This window comes from Psittacula echo (genome assembly GCF_963264785.1).
Source record: "Psittacula echo genome assembly, chromosome: 10".
Classification (NCBI taxonomy): Eukaryota; Metazoa; Chordata; class Aves; order Psittaciformes; family Psittacidae; genus Psittacula; species Psittacula echo.
In genome coordinates, this window is record NC_137741.1 from 3,818,758 (window position 1) to 3,834,979 (window position 16,222).

At 38.1% G+C, this 16,222-nt stretch overlaps 1 protein-coding gene across 3 annotated transcripts in view; it reads left to right on the forward strand.

Moving 5' to 3' along the window:
* SCAPER (S-phase cyclin A associated protein in the ER) overlaps window positions 1–16,222 on the forward strand; it is a gene marked incomplete at its 3' end in the record, with an annotated part of 134,504 nt that overhangs the window by 43,774 nt on the left and 74,508 nt on the right. For all 3 annotated transcript variants that reach the window (XM_080626273.1, XM_080626271.1, XM_080626272.1), the window contains exons 17-18: window positions 5,911–6,047; window positions 10,195–10,260. In XM_080626273.1, coding sequence (XP_080482399.1) covers window positions 5,911–6,047; window positions 10,195–10,260 — 203 coding nt within the window. The remainder of the gene's footprint in view (window positions 1–5,910; window positions 6,048–10,194; window positions 10,261–16,222) is intronic.

Here is a 16,222-nt window from a genome sequence, read left to right on the forward strand (position 1 = left end):
TAGAAAACTTACAAGAATGCCTTTTCTTTCCAAACTTGGGGATTCAAGGTTGGAAAGTATACAAAAATAATAAGAATAACCAGTGTTATGGTATTCTGGCACTTCTGCTTCAGTTCTGGCCAGAATCCAGAAATACAGAAGGGGAATGAGAATGAAAAATAGTAGTGAAAAACCCCATAAACTTTACAAGTTCCAAGAAGGTAATTTTTGGCTTAGTTTTTTGGGTCCAGTGGCCGGCAAGGTTTTCCACTTAAATAAATTGGCTAGTCTATACAGAACTGAAACACAGCTAATGAAGCCCGTGTTATACTCTGTATAAAACAGATTGAACATTGGAAAGGTCAGGCCCCTGCGTGCCTGCTGCTTGTCAGTGGGATTTCACTCCAGGGCTGCTCTGTGGTAGCACAGGACCTTCTGGAGCTTCTAGAAAGCAGCAGAAAACACTTGATATACTGGGTGATGGTGCTGGCCACCCCTGGCAGCAACTGACTGGCTGCAGACTGGAGGATTTTCAGAGTCTTCCTTCCCAAGCTGTTACTACCACTATGGATTAGGAGGAATATTGTGCTTCATGAGAGCCAGCAAGGAGCAACAGGAGCACAAGAGAACAAAGAGTCCTAAGTCAAGACTGCCCTACAGCAACAAATGCCAGGCTGTGATTTTCTTCCCAGCTTGAGCAAATACAGATGCTCTGCTGCAATATTGTCCTACCTATGCAATCTTGCCACAGGCAGAATCCGTAAAAAGTCAATGCTTACTTAAAAAGAAGGGAAAGGAAAATAAGTATTTGTGTTATGCTCACTCCTAATTTTAGAATGAGGAAGTTTTCTTAGAGTTATGTTTGGCACACTTTCCATCAGTTACTATAAATAAGTAGGGAAATGAGTAGTAGCTTATATGTAATACAGAGAGCCAAAAGCGTCACAGTCAAATTGATCCGGGAGGAAAAGAATTTTACAGTTGTGTCCTGATTTGAGAAACACTTGCATAGCCAACATTCCATCTGTCAGGATCACACGTGAATGTTGTTGCTGTGATCAGGACACGAAATGGGGAGAGCTAGTCAAGAGCACTAGTCTTGTGGATGGGTATTGTATGAAGAGGGTGTCAGGAAATTTGTTCTTCAGCTGCTGTATTTTATATAGATTACTAATGTTCATAGTCCAGTTTCTGGTATGGTTTTCCTCATGCAGACTGCAATGGACAGTACTAACCTGTATAGATAGCATTTCAGCATTTTGTAGTATTCGCTACACTTTTAATGGAAAAGTTTTGCTAATATATTTGTTCTGGAGTCTGAAAAATTTCCTTATTTGAGAGAATATGGAGAATAATTCTGTAATCTTTATAATATAAACATGTCATGTAAGAAAAAGGGGTGTCGTTCAGTGCATAGAGAAAAACTTGGTTCTAAGAAGTGCCTAGAACCAAGTTTTAGTTCTTGGTTCTAGAAGTGCTCATCTAAAATTGTAAACTTCAAGATACGAAACAAGCTGACGAGTGTTTCCGTTTCAAGCAGTTGGATGGGGATAGGCAATAACCACTGAGAATGTGACTTCATGGGTGACCTTCATGGTTTTAGCTTTAATGATTTTGGCAACTTGATTTCTCATGTAGTTTGTGGACAAGGCCCATCCGTTGCATTTCGGAAGTTTCAGGATTCTCAGTTACTAAAAGAACCAGTTGGAGGGAGCAGAGAGGAAAAGCAAAGACATTTTTGGTAAATAATCTAATTTCTGTCATGTCTGCTTTGTGGTGGCTGCAGCTTTACATGTGCATTTACTGTTAGGTTTTTTCACCTTGCTTGGAAATCAGGCATTGAAACTTTTACAGGAAACTTATTTTGGTTGTTTTAAAACTTGCATCAGTGTTATACAGAAATGCTTAGAGGTCTGTATGGCTTTATCAAATAACATGTGTCCGTATAGAATGCCATTAAATAGAAAATCGTATGCATTTACCAGGTTACTTAAGTTAACCTGGTAAGTTAACCAGGTTACTTAAGTTTACCAGGTTACTTAAGTTTTAAACAGGTAAAACAACCTGTAGTTTTGTTGACTGCGTCTACTCTAATGCATCATTGAGCCACCACCATGTGAGTATATATAGAAGAATATGTGCAGATGACCATGAAGAAATCAGCAGTGCCTGTTTCCGTATTTTGCAGCTGCACATCACAGCACAGGACAGACTTTATCGCATGGATTCTGGCATCTCTCTGAAAGCTGAGACCTTATTTGTGACATAGTCATAGTTGATCTCAGCTGTCTAATTTAGAGGATGAGTTATCAAGTGTGAAAAATGAGGGCAGAAATCTAATACTTAATGACCATCGTGGCTGGTTCTGTTTTAATGCTGAGATACAAAATACTCTGTTAGCACAAGATCAGCAAAACTGTTATATTATACATAAATCTTTAAACAAAGCTTTAGAGAAATTGCACAGCTAAAACTGACATTGGTGGTGTAGAAACTGAAACTGCAATGAACATTTTTGGTAGGTGTGAATACAGATCTTAATTACAGAAGCTTTCTTTCGAAAAGCCTTTATTAATAATGTCTTGTCCAAAGATGCAGTGGCTCACTAGTATCTGAGGGTTTGGAGTCAGAATGTGCTCAACATAGCAAAGAATCAATGTGAAGAAATGCTCCTTTACATTGTCATAGAGACAAACCCTGAATTCCTCTATGGAGAGCTTAAATTAGTCTCAGAATTACTTATTCCATTTAACATATATTTCTATCAAAATAATAATAAATAAATGCTTTCAGGAAGAAGTGGCTGGATTAACTGGTTATTCTGCATTACCTTTATTAGCAAGAAAAACCCCTGAAACTGAATAGTTTCATTATTGCCTAAATCAAAACATTCAGAAGATGATAAAAGTTTGCTTTCTACACACTGCACTGGCTTCACTCACTTTCATACACTTATGGCAATTACTTTTATGGTATAATAACCTGTGCAACTCGTCACGCAGCTCAAGTGAGTCATGAATTTGATTATTGAAAGAATTGGACATACTGTACTAGAGTGTGACTCAGTGGATTTAAACACCTTTGTTTTTTCAGATAACTGGAAGGAGCTTAATAAAACATGGGAATAAATATTTCTAGCCTGCTCTGAAGCATAGTCTAGCAGCAGCTCTCTTCAGATGTCAGTTGTCATTCGATGCTGAGCTATTAGTTATACTGGTTTCACACCTGAATGATGTCGATCTGCACACTGCGATAATCCTGCACTTTGATCTGTACCTTCAAAAAGTGATTGTTTTTGTGACACAAGGTATTATTACTTTACAAGTAAGGTAGTCTTGCTTTAATGAGCTGCATGTATGAAGTCTGATATTAATCCAGACTGCCACACGTGAAAGCTGAGAACTCTGAGAAACATCGTCCATGGAGGTGCCTGAGTTCATGTGAACAGAGTGGTTTGTAACGATCCTGCATGCTGTTGACAGGGAGAGCTCTTTCAGCCCTCACAGCGTGATAAATGAGTGTGCTTGTTGAACCCTGTAGTTCTCTTCAAGTCATCTGCTAAGCCATGAATGGCTGCTCAGGGGCACACAAGGCTTTGTCTCGCTCCTCACAGGCAGAAGTCTGATACCATGTTTGCTTGTTGCAGTGCAGCAGGAGGACTGCAGACTGTGTCTGGATGGAGATGTTCTGCCCCTTTTGTAAGGCCGTGGCCATTTCCAAGTGCAGTGTTACCTTCATTTTGTTCTGCTGTCACATTGAAGGATGTAGGAAATGGTTTGAAGATCTCATGAACCAAAAAACCAGTTTCAAAGTTGAACAAAGATGTAGAGCTATAGAAAGATGTAGAGCTATAGTAATAGTCATTGTTAGTTTTACATGTTACAAGTGCTTCATCTTGCTCATAAGACGTGAGGTAAATGACAGTGGTAAAGTATACTAGTTCAGTTTGGAAAGCAAGTATGTACCTATGAAATCCCACTGAAGTAACGAATATATTTTGTTTAATAGCTGAGCATCCACACAGGTTGAGTAGCTTGGTAGCAAAGCAGGAGCAGTATCAGTGTGTTCTGAGGAAGTCCTTTCTTTCTTAGCATGGGAAAATTCAAACCCATCAGTTCCCTGTGTAGTTTCAGCCTTATGAGCAGGTTTCTGTTTTCATAAAGAGAGGTTAAGGGAAAAGCTATTTTTAAGTGGGTGTTGAGGGATACATCTCAAAGGAGACAAAAATGAACTGGGGTTTCTTAACCTGAACTGAGATGCTTTATGTTCTGTGCTACTACTGATTGGTTAAGAACTAACTCATCAAAAACCAGTTTGCTAGTCTTGTACTACTGAGTCATGCTCAAAGGTGACAGCCTTGTGAGATACCTTAAGTTCTCCTTTAAGCACATCATGCTGAAGTTACAAGGGTAGTATTAAAAGGGAGGGGGGTAATGCATGTAAAATCTGTAAGAATTACATTACATGTGGAGATAGCAACATCCATGGTTTGATCACTTGGACAATACATTGAGGAAAAACTGGCTGTACTGGGGGTTATACGGGGTCAGCAGCATAGCAAAGCTAAAGCCAGTGTTACATTTAGAATTTGCTTAGATTGTTATGCTTGATTTCTTATGTCTAATACTCAGTATTCATTTTGCATTCATATGATTTAAAACAGAAATTTCAATTACTATTTTGACCAAATATATGTTGCTGGGTTGGATCATGCAGTGATGCTTTACAAAAACCAAATGGTCATTTTCCAGGAAATTTCATAGAGATTTATTTTGTTTTCAGCAGGCATCAGTGAATCATTCCTGAATCAGTGAGAGAAATTATAGTTTGTTTTCTGAAAAATATTGTCTATACATTTTTTAATACTTCACCTTTTACTTTGCGTTGTCAGGATCCTTTACCAAAAAGGAAGGAATAACCACAACTGATCGTGGCACTAATCATTTTCAAGTAGAAATTATCTTGCAAAGCAGTGATTACCTATAGTTCATCAAGTGTTCAACATGGTTGGTTTGAGGGGCGGAGGACGACATATACAGTTTCTGGATAGTCCGCTGGTCACTGGAATTGTTATGGGCGCTTACATGTCTGTTCGTGGACAGTGTAGGTCAATCAAAATTGGAAACAGCTTTAGGAGAATAGCTTTGTTGATTATTTGTCTGTAAATGATAAGTATGTAGACCTTGAACCGTACTGGGGTGGTTTGTAAATGTGGAAGTTCTGAGGAAATAGAGAAGTTCTTATTACTTTCTTTTTTTAAAGCTTGAAGAAAAGCATTTATTTACACTCACATGCTGTGATCACCTTCCCTTTGCTTGCATGCCATCATGTCAAAACCAAACTATTTCATAATTAAAGTGTTTCTTCTGTGGGCAACTGAGATTTTACCACTATCTTACCTAAATGCAAATTGGTTAATGTGAGGGAAGTAGTATTCCCATCAATAAATGGTACCATTCTAAGTAGTGAATACTTCCAGTGGATTTTAATCAAAAGTTAAGACAGGTTTAGATTTACATGAAGAGTTAAAATCACAAACCAGGGTTAGTTCATTTAATGTAATGAGTTATTTTGGTAGGGCAGGGCATTGGCTGTAAACAGCATTTTACAGCATAGCTGTAAATGGCAGCTTGGAGAAGAGAGAGTATGTCAGCGTGGAGTTCATGGTCATTAGGTAATAGTTTCTTGTACATGAGGGGCAATATTATTCTTCTCTCTCTACTTATTCTCCAGAATACCCATTTTGTGTTCTCTACAGTGTGAAATAGTTTAAAATTTAGTTTAAAGTTTTTTATCATTTTCTTAACCTTTCGTTAAATATTTACCACTGTTGTTTCCTGGGAAGGTGATCCATACTGTAAGATCACATACTGTAAGATCACATACAGTCACATACTGTTAGATCAAATATCATTTCAATTTTTCCTACAGGAGCACCTCTCATTAAAAAAGTACATTGTGGATATTGTGATTGAGAGTTCTGTTCCTGTGGAACCATTAAAAGATGGAGAGGAGAAACAAAAGACTAAAAAGAAAGCCAAGAAGCTAAAGGCACGGATGAACTCCAGGTAGTACCAATTTCTGTTCAGTTTATTTTTTCTTTACATTTTGTTCTAAACTTTACGTTTTGTCCTTTAGTCTGAGTGCAGTGGAAAGCTGAAAAAAGTGGAAAATTATTTGCTTTGGGAGTGTCTTGAAAATAACACTGATGAGCCTAATTTATGGCCACTTTCTCTGATTGAGAAAGAAAACTGGATATCGATCTGGAGCCCTTGGTTTCACCTGTTAAGAGCTTTTCTCATAATTGAATGCCAGTGCCCTGCCAAAACTGTAGCCTCTTCTAGCATACAATAGCATGTTTAAATTTGTGTAAACCATGCCTATTTTTCTTTCTAGCTATTGATTTTTAAATGAAGTATCAAAGAAAATCGATAGTAATCAACAAATAGAAGGCAGCCTGCTGTAGTGTCAAATCCTAGGACTAAATTTAATCATTTTTTGTTGCCTGTCACAACAAAAAGAAAGTTAAAAATATCTTAAAATGGAAAGTGAGTTGTCAGACCTGCGATTTGTTATTAGTCTAAAAAGTGACATCTGCAAATCAGTATGATATGCAGGACATCATTATATCATGAACCGGCAGTGTCAGTCTTTATAGCTGAATAGTCCACAGCTGAGGTTAATATTTAGCTGAATATTGTAACTTATTTTTGCCCTTATCTCTAAAAATACTTCTCAGAAGGTAAGAATCATTGTTACTTATGTTCTCTGTCTTGTTTTTAAGCAAGAAGGGTTACAAATAAGAGAAAAGCACCTGAATGGATTTTTAGAGCTACAGTAAAGCAGGATATTTTATTAACTCCTAACAGTGCTAATAACAACATGTTAGTCTTCAAAACCACAATGCTTTGACAATGCGTTACTGTTTCTGATTGTTTTCCTCTTTGGATGACCAAATCCACTGAGTACCACATTAGAACATGGTGTCAAAACTGGATAACATATTCTTCCAGTTTCTGATTGCTCGAGATAAGAGTTATTCATATTACCTGTTGATTTAATGCAGATATTGGGTCCGACTTTAGTTCTTTCTCAACAGCTGCTTCTGTTGAATTTGGTCAAAGATTTGTCAGACCTAGAAATAGATCTCAAATCATAATTTATTGGCACTGATAGTTAAAACTTTCCAGAACATTTTGAATTCCCATGTGTCAGGCTGCTGGGTGAGTCAGCATATTCGTCATCAAGAATTGTAATTAAAACAGCAATAAAGGGGCATCATTTTGCAAAGGTGATACACTGTTGAAAAATACAGTGAAAGTTTCAAAATCTAAGAGGAGTTATATCAGCAAGACATGACATTCGTGTTCATTAAGCTTGGGTTTAGTTTTAACGGGTGACTAAACTTTCAATGGCATTACTGTCCTAAAAGATAACTGAGAGTTAAATTGAAGATTTCACCATGAGTTTTCTAATGTTAACGCAAAAGACTTACTAATACAAGTATCCAGTAGCAGTATGAAGCAAAGGTTCTTCCATAGAATTGCAAACAAAAAATGGATGGGGGGGTTGGTGGAATCCATTTTGCAAATTAATTTTAGCCATGCAAGTCTTGCCAGTCTTCTACAGTTACTAAAATTGACACTTGAGTAACAGTAATAGCCATATGCCTGGATCCTGCAGGTAAGCTTGTTTTTCATGTTCAGAAAATGAAAGGGGATTATCTTAAGTTATGTGGCTAAAGCAATTAAAGCAATAACCTCAGTTACAATATGAAATACTAAATAAGATAATTTAAGTAACATCTACTGTGTTTCTGCCCAGCAGCCTGAACAGTACTACCACCAGATGGTAGGGAGTTTACTGCTCAAAATCCATTCAGAACTTAAGTGGAATATATGGTTACGGTACTTTATTTTGGATCATTTGAAGGTGAAGAGTATTTGATGTTGATTAGTCACAGAGTTTCCTAGGTGTTAGTGTATTATCTGCAAACTATGGTTTAGTACATACTTGCAATATTCCTCTTCTCTAGAAAAAGCTATAGATATAACAAACTCCCTTATACCTCAAGCCCTGAAATGATACATGCATTTTGGTTTCTAGGAAGCTGTGAAACTTGAAAAAAAACATAACTGCATCCAGATAGATTCCTGTTGCACTCCTGAGTTTCCAGACCTTAAATCACTATTACAGTATCAAAGCAGTGAAGGGCAAAGGTGAATGAGGGGACAAATTGTGATCAATGGGTTATTAGATACGTTGAGAAGTTTTGTTAGTCTTATTAATTATATTTATAACCCTTAGCCATTAAACTGGTGCTATAGTAATGACTGATAGATAGCTAAGTAAATTATCTCAGGCTAACATGGATGTGCTGCTAGCAGAAGAATACTTTGGTACCCATGTGGCAAAAGGAGGCTTGATGAAAGCTTACCTCAAGCAATAGAGGGGTAGTTAACAGCTAGCATGTATATACATTTAGGATGTGCTGTGCAATGGATTTATAGCACTCCAGTCATGTTCATTTAATAACAGATATTTTAAGTGATTATTCATGTTTGACTGACTTGTCTGTACAAAACTCAAAGCTGAAATGTGTTGTTTCTGGCTAAAAGGCAGGAAAGAAGGCACAAGGTTAATAAAGGAATCTCACCTTCATGTTTAATACTAAATTCAGTTGTGATTAATAGCTTTATTAATGATCCACAAATCAGAGCTAGTGGTAATGTAACAATATTTGCATGTAGCATAAGTTGTATAGGTTAAGCAAGCCAAAGGGAAATTTGGATAGCTTTGGATAACTTGATCCACTTGGGTGAACAAAAAATACAAAGAATCATTTAGTATGTGTATCTGAGAGAAATAATAGGCTTTAAGTCTTTAAACTGTTTTCTTTGCAGTGCAGCAATAAACACGTTTTCCACTGGAGGACATTGTCAGAATCTTAGATTAGAAAAACATATTGGACATTGGTAGAGTTGACAAGAATGTCAACTGACAGCAGTTAATATGCAGAATACCTTGATCATTAATAGCAGAGACCATTTTTATGCATGAAAATTTCCCTGGGGCAGCCTTTTCTTCTACTTGTGTCCTGAGGGGGTTTTGGCACTTTGCTCTGGAACTTGTCATGGGTGCTCTTGGTCTTAGAGACATAGAGATCCTGAACGTTATCACCGATGTACCTGGCATGCCAGTTCAGTGTCCTTTAGGTGTGTGTACAGGCTTTTGTGCAGAGTATTCCAAGCCATGAAGGATGTTGTCCCTTGTTCATCTGAGAACACAACCTCAAGAGGCTTGAGCAGCGGATCTCCCCTAGGTCCCCAGAGATGGGTTTTGCGTCTGTGAAGTCTTTGTTTCAAAATCATAATGGAAAGAGCAATTTTAATGGATCAAATGTTTTGAACAGTTAAATGATTTTAGTGCCTGCTGGATGCTGCTTCATCACAGGGCTCTGTCTCTGAGAACTGATTTTTCTGCATCAGTGTAGTGCCTGGATTCATTTTCCTTTGTGTGTGTATGTTGTTAAAGAAAGGTTATGGTGTTACCACTGTGAATCCTGGTTTGGTGGATGAGCTGGTCGTGATTTTCACCTGTTGGCACAGGCTGGCTGGAATCAAACCAAGCAGTGATAAAAAGCCTTGTCTCCCTCTTCCTGCTTTTTGGCATAAGGCCAGTGTAAATAATACTTTTAGGGGGCTAAAGAGTTCTGTGTTTTGTTTCCAGCAGTAGAATGGTCATTCCTGGGGGTATTGTGCTTTATGCCTAGCAAGGTTCTTTACGTTACAGTACAGTCATTAGTTGCATTAAAAATGCCCCTGTACCTGTAAATATAATGAATGATTTATATGTTACTTATAATCTCTGTGATGCATAATTTCTGGTCTGAACTGAATGTCTAAATGTGGTAATTTTATAATCAGCAGTAGGTTACTTCAGTTGTTTTTATCACTTGTAGCATTTTCTGCCATTTGGGAAGTCAGCTTAAATGCAGCATTTGTGTACTGATGTTATTCTGAAATAATAGTATTAGCCATAAATCATTAATGGCCAATAGTTAAGCATCAGTATGGATTACGACAGGGCAGAATTGACAGAAATGCTGTGTGTTAGTATGAAATAAGAAAACCCCAAAGGTTAGAATTATCTTTCTGGTACAAATACTGTGCTCTTTAGACAATAGTCAATAATAATGAATGTTTTTTCCTCCAGGGCGAAGGAATATGAGAGTTTGATGGAAGCAAAAAATGCTGTCTCTGATTCCCCATTTAAAGCCAAGTAAGCATTTAACTTTATAGATCTTAGACATAGCCATTTTTCTCCTGTCTGTAGCAGAAGTGCATCTGAAATTTCCAGTGGAGCAGGTGCGGTAAGGTTCCCACTCAGTACAGGGCATACTCCTGTCTTGAATTACAGCAAAGTTCCGAATACAAAAGGTCAGACCTCACAAATGCAATTTTTTCTGCAGACACTGTATATTTTAAACCATATAAGATGCAATAGTTAAGAGACCATACACTCATCCTTTTCTTACCTGGAAACAAGCAGGTGTCAGCTTTGTACTTCCAAGACTGGTGGTGAAAATTTAGCACCAGAATCTGGGGACTGAAAATCTTTGTTTGGCCAGAAGTCAGAAACAAAGGTTCATACGGTGAAAGCACAGATACTTTAATACACAGATGTGTTAATCTGGCACTGAGTTTTTTAAAGAACACACCGTTTTATTGTCTAGGATAAGGCACAGATGAAAACAGTTGCATGGTAATGTTAAAACAAGACCTGTTATTACTGAAAAATTCCTCTTTCCTAATTTGAAAATTGCATATCTGATTGCATTCTGATTCCATTGGACCTGTTTGGCAAAAGATGCAGAATATTTGGATTCCCAAAAAGCTTTTGATAATGTCTATCACCAATGATTTTAAAAGAGACTGTATAGCTGTAGCGTAAGTGGAAACCAGTTAAAAAACTGAAAAGAAGTGGAGCGTATGATCTGTCCTTGCAGAATGGGGAGGTTACCTGTAGATTTCTGCATTCATACGATGTTCAAGCATACCCACAAGTTACTTGGAAGAAGAGGGCAAGCAGTGAGGTAACACAGTTTGATGATGATGCAGAGATATTCAGGATAGTAGAGGCAAGAGCTGATACTGAATAATAACTTTGAAGAGAGTGACTCAGCAGTAGCATGGCAGGCAGGTGAAACCTGGTGTTATTAAGGGCTACACAATGGACAGGGAGGGCATAACTCAAATGTATCTTTGCATACAAAGTGTGGGCTTTGAACTTGCAGAAGTGATAGGTACTTCCAGGAGAATACAGTTCAGTACTTTCAGCAGTTAAAGGATATCCATTTTTTAAATTCTTCAGAAAGGAGCAAAAACAGAACAAAGGATGTCTTTATGCCTGGGTCATTACGTCTTTTAAACACTATGTGCAGTTCTGGTTCTTTGTCTCATAAAGGATATGTTAGAATTGTTAAAGGTGCAGAGAAGGCAGGAATGGAAATTGGTAATGATTTCTAATATAACCTCTGTATCAGGTATTAAGTAAACTAATACTTATGCTGGAGAAAAATGTGATAATGGGAGCATATGTTACAGAGATCTATGAGGTCATAAATGACATGGAAAAGATGGCTGTTGATTCTTTGCTGTCCCTTGTGGTACCAGAATGAGGGAGCACAGAATGAACATGGTCACAGGTTCAAAAGAAACCAGACGGTGGTTCTTAATGCAGTACACAGTGAGATGTATGGAACTCACTGACCAAAACCACACAGATGCTAACAGTTCACCTGCAGTTCTAGGAAACTACATCCAGCCCAAGAGATTCCTAAGGTGAAAATGAGCAAAGAAAGATTAGTAAAGAGGATTATGCTTGCCCTATTGCTAATTTTCCTGAAACATCCATTTATAGTCTGCTGTTCAACAGGAGGGTAGGCAGATGGTTTGCCTTTCTTGTGCTCATGAAGTCTGTAGCAGGTCAGTCAAGAGGCTGTGGTGTCTCAACAGTTGGATTCAGAAACCTTTACTCTAAAATTATGGTGGCTTCTAGAGGGGGATATTTGTCTTCAGACGGAGGTAATAACTTGTACCAGATCCCGTATGTTTTGTGGCTGCTCCTGTCACTCATAAATTGCTGATATAATTGAGAGCATTTTTTAGAAGTTGCTGTTGAATTAAGATGTTCAGATCCTTGCTGTTTGCCCTGCTTGGTTGTAACACAGTGTCCTTTACATGGGCTTTTCAACAGCTTGAAAAACTGCCTCTGAATCTTAGTCTGTCTTTCAAAATAATAAGAATCCATCATTGAGGTTTGACATGGGAGGGTGAAACCTCTCCACCAGATGGCACACCTGCATAAACACGCTGCGGAGAAGGTTCTGTTCTTGGCTTCATTTCTCACTTCAATTTTCAAGATTAATTTCGTGGCAGATTCAGACTTCTTCTGGATTTGTAACTTCTGTGTTTTGCTTTTCTTTGCTACTGGACTATAAAAAATCAGGGTCTAGTTGCCAGAAAGCAGAAATATGTGTGTTTGAGTGACTCTGACCCACTGGTAACTTGTAGTGCTTCCACTTTAGTTTCTTTTTGCCTTCTGGTACTCAGTGATGTGGTCACTTGTGTTTCAGTTGCAGTACAGCAGAGACGCAGATTTATTTATTTTTATTCTTTTAATTATTTTTTTAATCCCTTGACTGATCCTGGATTTGAAGTTTTCATTTCTTCTTACTTAACAAAATGCTTTCAGGCAGAATCTTCTGGTTTATCTGCTGTCTTATTTTCTTTATTATTGCCTTTGTTAGGGCTGTGTCCTTTCAGATGTGAACTAGTGTGATGGCCATTGTGTAGCTCACTGTCATCACAGATCTGGGAGATTTCTTTTACAGTCATCATGTAGAACCCTGGTGCTCTAGCAGGTGCTTACATCTAAGTTTTCAAAACATAGTCAGATATCACAGTTACTGTTATTTCCAAAATTACACACCTTTTTACCTGCCGCGTGGGCTGGAAAGGGAAGGAAGACAGAGAAGGGAAGCTTTATCTCTTTCTGTAAGGGAAGTATGGGAGGGCAAGATACTTTATGAGACAAGAGTTTTAGCCCAGACCATATCTGTTTACATCAAAAAACACATTCCTAACACAGGAAAAATTAACATCTTTTTAACAGAACTGCATAGAGGATCCTGCTTAACCAGGAACAGCAGGAAGAAGAATCAGCTGAAAGAAACAACCAGTAGTAGATCTCCACTAAAATACTATTATGTTGAGAAGCTATGAAAATTGACTGTTGCCTTTTTAGCCATAACGCAGTGTACTGTACTGTGGGCTAATATTAAGTATTGCTGTACATTGCTAACCAAGAGAGCAAACTCTTGCTAGTACTGGGAGTCTTGAAAGCTCTCAGGAGCCGTAAAGTTATTCAGAAAAGTCGTATCACAGAATGAAGGGGTTAAAAACTGAGAGTGTGAAATGTGTTCTCTGTGTCAAACCAAACAGAATTCCTTTCTGTTTATCCTGAAGAAGGAGTTCAGATTGGAATGAAAGGCTACTAACAAATACAAAATACTTTTTAACTTAGTGCTCTGTGGAATTTAAAAATGAAAAGTTTTGTGGGTTTGTTCTTGGGTTTGTTTTTTTTCTCCCATCTAAAATGTGACACAATTGGTAGGTTTATTTATTTGCTTAACACGAGCAAATGTATCTTAGAATGAAATAGTTTATAGCTTTGTTTTATGCCTGCTTGCTTATGCCACATTTCTTTACTCGTTCCTCTTTCCACCCCCCAAATGTGTCTTCTAAACAACTAAAACCATTTATGGAATGCAATTTCTTATCTGATTTCGGTAGTCATGTTGTCAGTTGTTACAGAAGAAAGACAGAACCCAGAATTAGTCTTTGGCAGGTAAAAAGCCTTTTTAGATCACCTTTAAGATTAAGCCACCTTAGTATTATGAGACCACTGGTTTCCTGCTGGAGCTGATAGATTGTTTCAGTAGTTGTTATTATTTTAAGGTTTGAAGATTTATAAAACCTTTTGCACTAAGGAAGCACTGATCCAAGAGCTTCCCAAGCTTTACATTGGTAATACACTAATAGAAATAAGCAGACAGGGTTTATCCTGCTTTGATAGACGTGGTATGTGTACCCTTTTCAGTTTCAGAGTGCTGCATCTGGTTTCTGAGTGGGATTGTAAACAGCTCAAAGTAGCTCTTTTTTAAAACCAAGAGTTTTAGATGATGTCTGGAACAGATTTCTTTCTTTTTAGTATCTGTTAAATTGTGTCCCTTAAGGGCAGAATAATTCCAAATACTGCCTTATTTGGTAGGTGTTTCAGTCTCTGAACTATTTCATGTGGCAGGAGGGACTTCCAGGGAAGAGGGCCATGGATGTTCTCACCTGGTAGCAGCAGTTGCTCCTGGCCTCTGTCTACTCTTCATCAACTGGTTGGTTACTGGTAGCACTTAGGTAATTTGTTAAATGCTGGTGGACTCTCAATGGGTTTGTACTATTAATCAGCATTCTCTGGGGACTGATCTCTGGGTCATTATTTAGTGTCCAGTCTGTTAAGTTGGCCTATCAAAAGGTGTGGTGGTGATCACTCTTCTTGTTTGCATTAGAGCATTTTTAAAAGGGAAGGAAAATGTTTTCACAAAGTTAGAGTGTAATTTACATCTGTGTAGTATCTTCTAATCCAAAGGTCATATATTTCAGTGTTAAAGCAATCGGCAGGAGGCAAAGTGTAGTTGTTGTCCTTTAATACAAGCAGGGAAACTACGGGAATAAATTAACCCCCTAGTCTAAAACCTTAGCCAGTCTCCCCTCATGCAGTAAGGGATTGGGGTTCTTTTTCCATATGTGTGTATTTTTTTCCTTACCCTTTTTTTAAACTATGTAAAGAGATACCAGATAGTGTGGAAATAGGAACCATTATCCTGAAAAAGGACTGCAGCGCAAGAAGAGGAGAGTTAGGAAATGAAAAATTATATCCTGTAAGAGTCTGCTGGAGAGAAGATGGGAATGTGGTGTGGGGTTTGTTCTTGCAGAGCCTCAAACTAACTGCATTTAACAGTACAGCTTTTTCTTATTTTCCTTATGGTATATCAGTGCCTTTCCAAGATAAACTTAACCTTTTCGGGTTTTTTGGTGTAGTAGGCTAAGGTCCAGCTAGGCCAGTCATAAGATACTGTACCAAAATACTGATAACTGGAAAAAAATCTGAAGCTGGAAGTATTTGTGCAAAATACAGTTTCCAAACAGCTGTGTGAACTATTGGAGAGCTGGAGTGTAAGTAAAATAGTTAAACTTCATAAAGATGAAGCAGTGCTTCACAATTGGGTGAACGGTAGGTTTCATCTGCAGAGAATTGCAGATATAGGAATTCAATTAAATAAATGCAGAATTTGTCATCATTTTTCACCGAGCTTCCATTTCCCAAGCTAAAGAAGGTGTGTGAAGCTGCAGATGGAGATGTTTAATGTCTAGCAGTGTTTGGGACTGTGTCAAGGTGCAGAATGGTGTTTTCCATTGCGTGGCTAGAGCAATGGGAGTGTGCCACGTCTGCCACTGGGTTTGTTTGGCTGTGGGGAGTCAGGCAGTAGGGAATGCTGTGGGAGCCGCACGTTGCATTAGGGGATACAGCATAACTCTGGTTCGGGCTGGGCAGGAACTGCCACAGACTTCCCCAGTTCTCCCCAGGCACAGGCTGCATGGGGAAGAATCGGGACTGTGTGTCCAGCTGGCATCTGGCCGCTCTCGGCAGGAACGTGCAGGAGGAGAAACAGCTCCTTCCATACAGGAACTGCACAGAATCCAGCACTCTGCCCAGTCGGACTAATCCTTCCTTCCATACATTCGGTGTACAGCCAAGAAATCATGGATTTTAATGTCGAAGTGCTGAAATACATTGATGTTACTATTTCAAGGCTTTTTTTTCTAGAGATGAAATGCGGGCTATAAATATAAACAGATCTTTTCCCCTTAGCCTATAAAATATATTAAACCACCTAAAAATATTTAGCCCACTCGAAAAAGAGAACCTTACTTCAGACACCACTTTAATTTTGTTTATATATTTGCTATATAAACCTTTAATATGAATATTCCTCACTTTCCCATTGGCAGTGCAAACAGATAAGATAAAGTATTTGTATTTATATATATTTGTATTTGCTGAATATTTATTTAGAGTTGACATTATGGTAACATTCCAAGACCAGGTCCTTTCTGGTATTTCT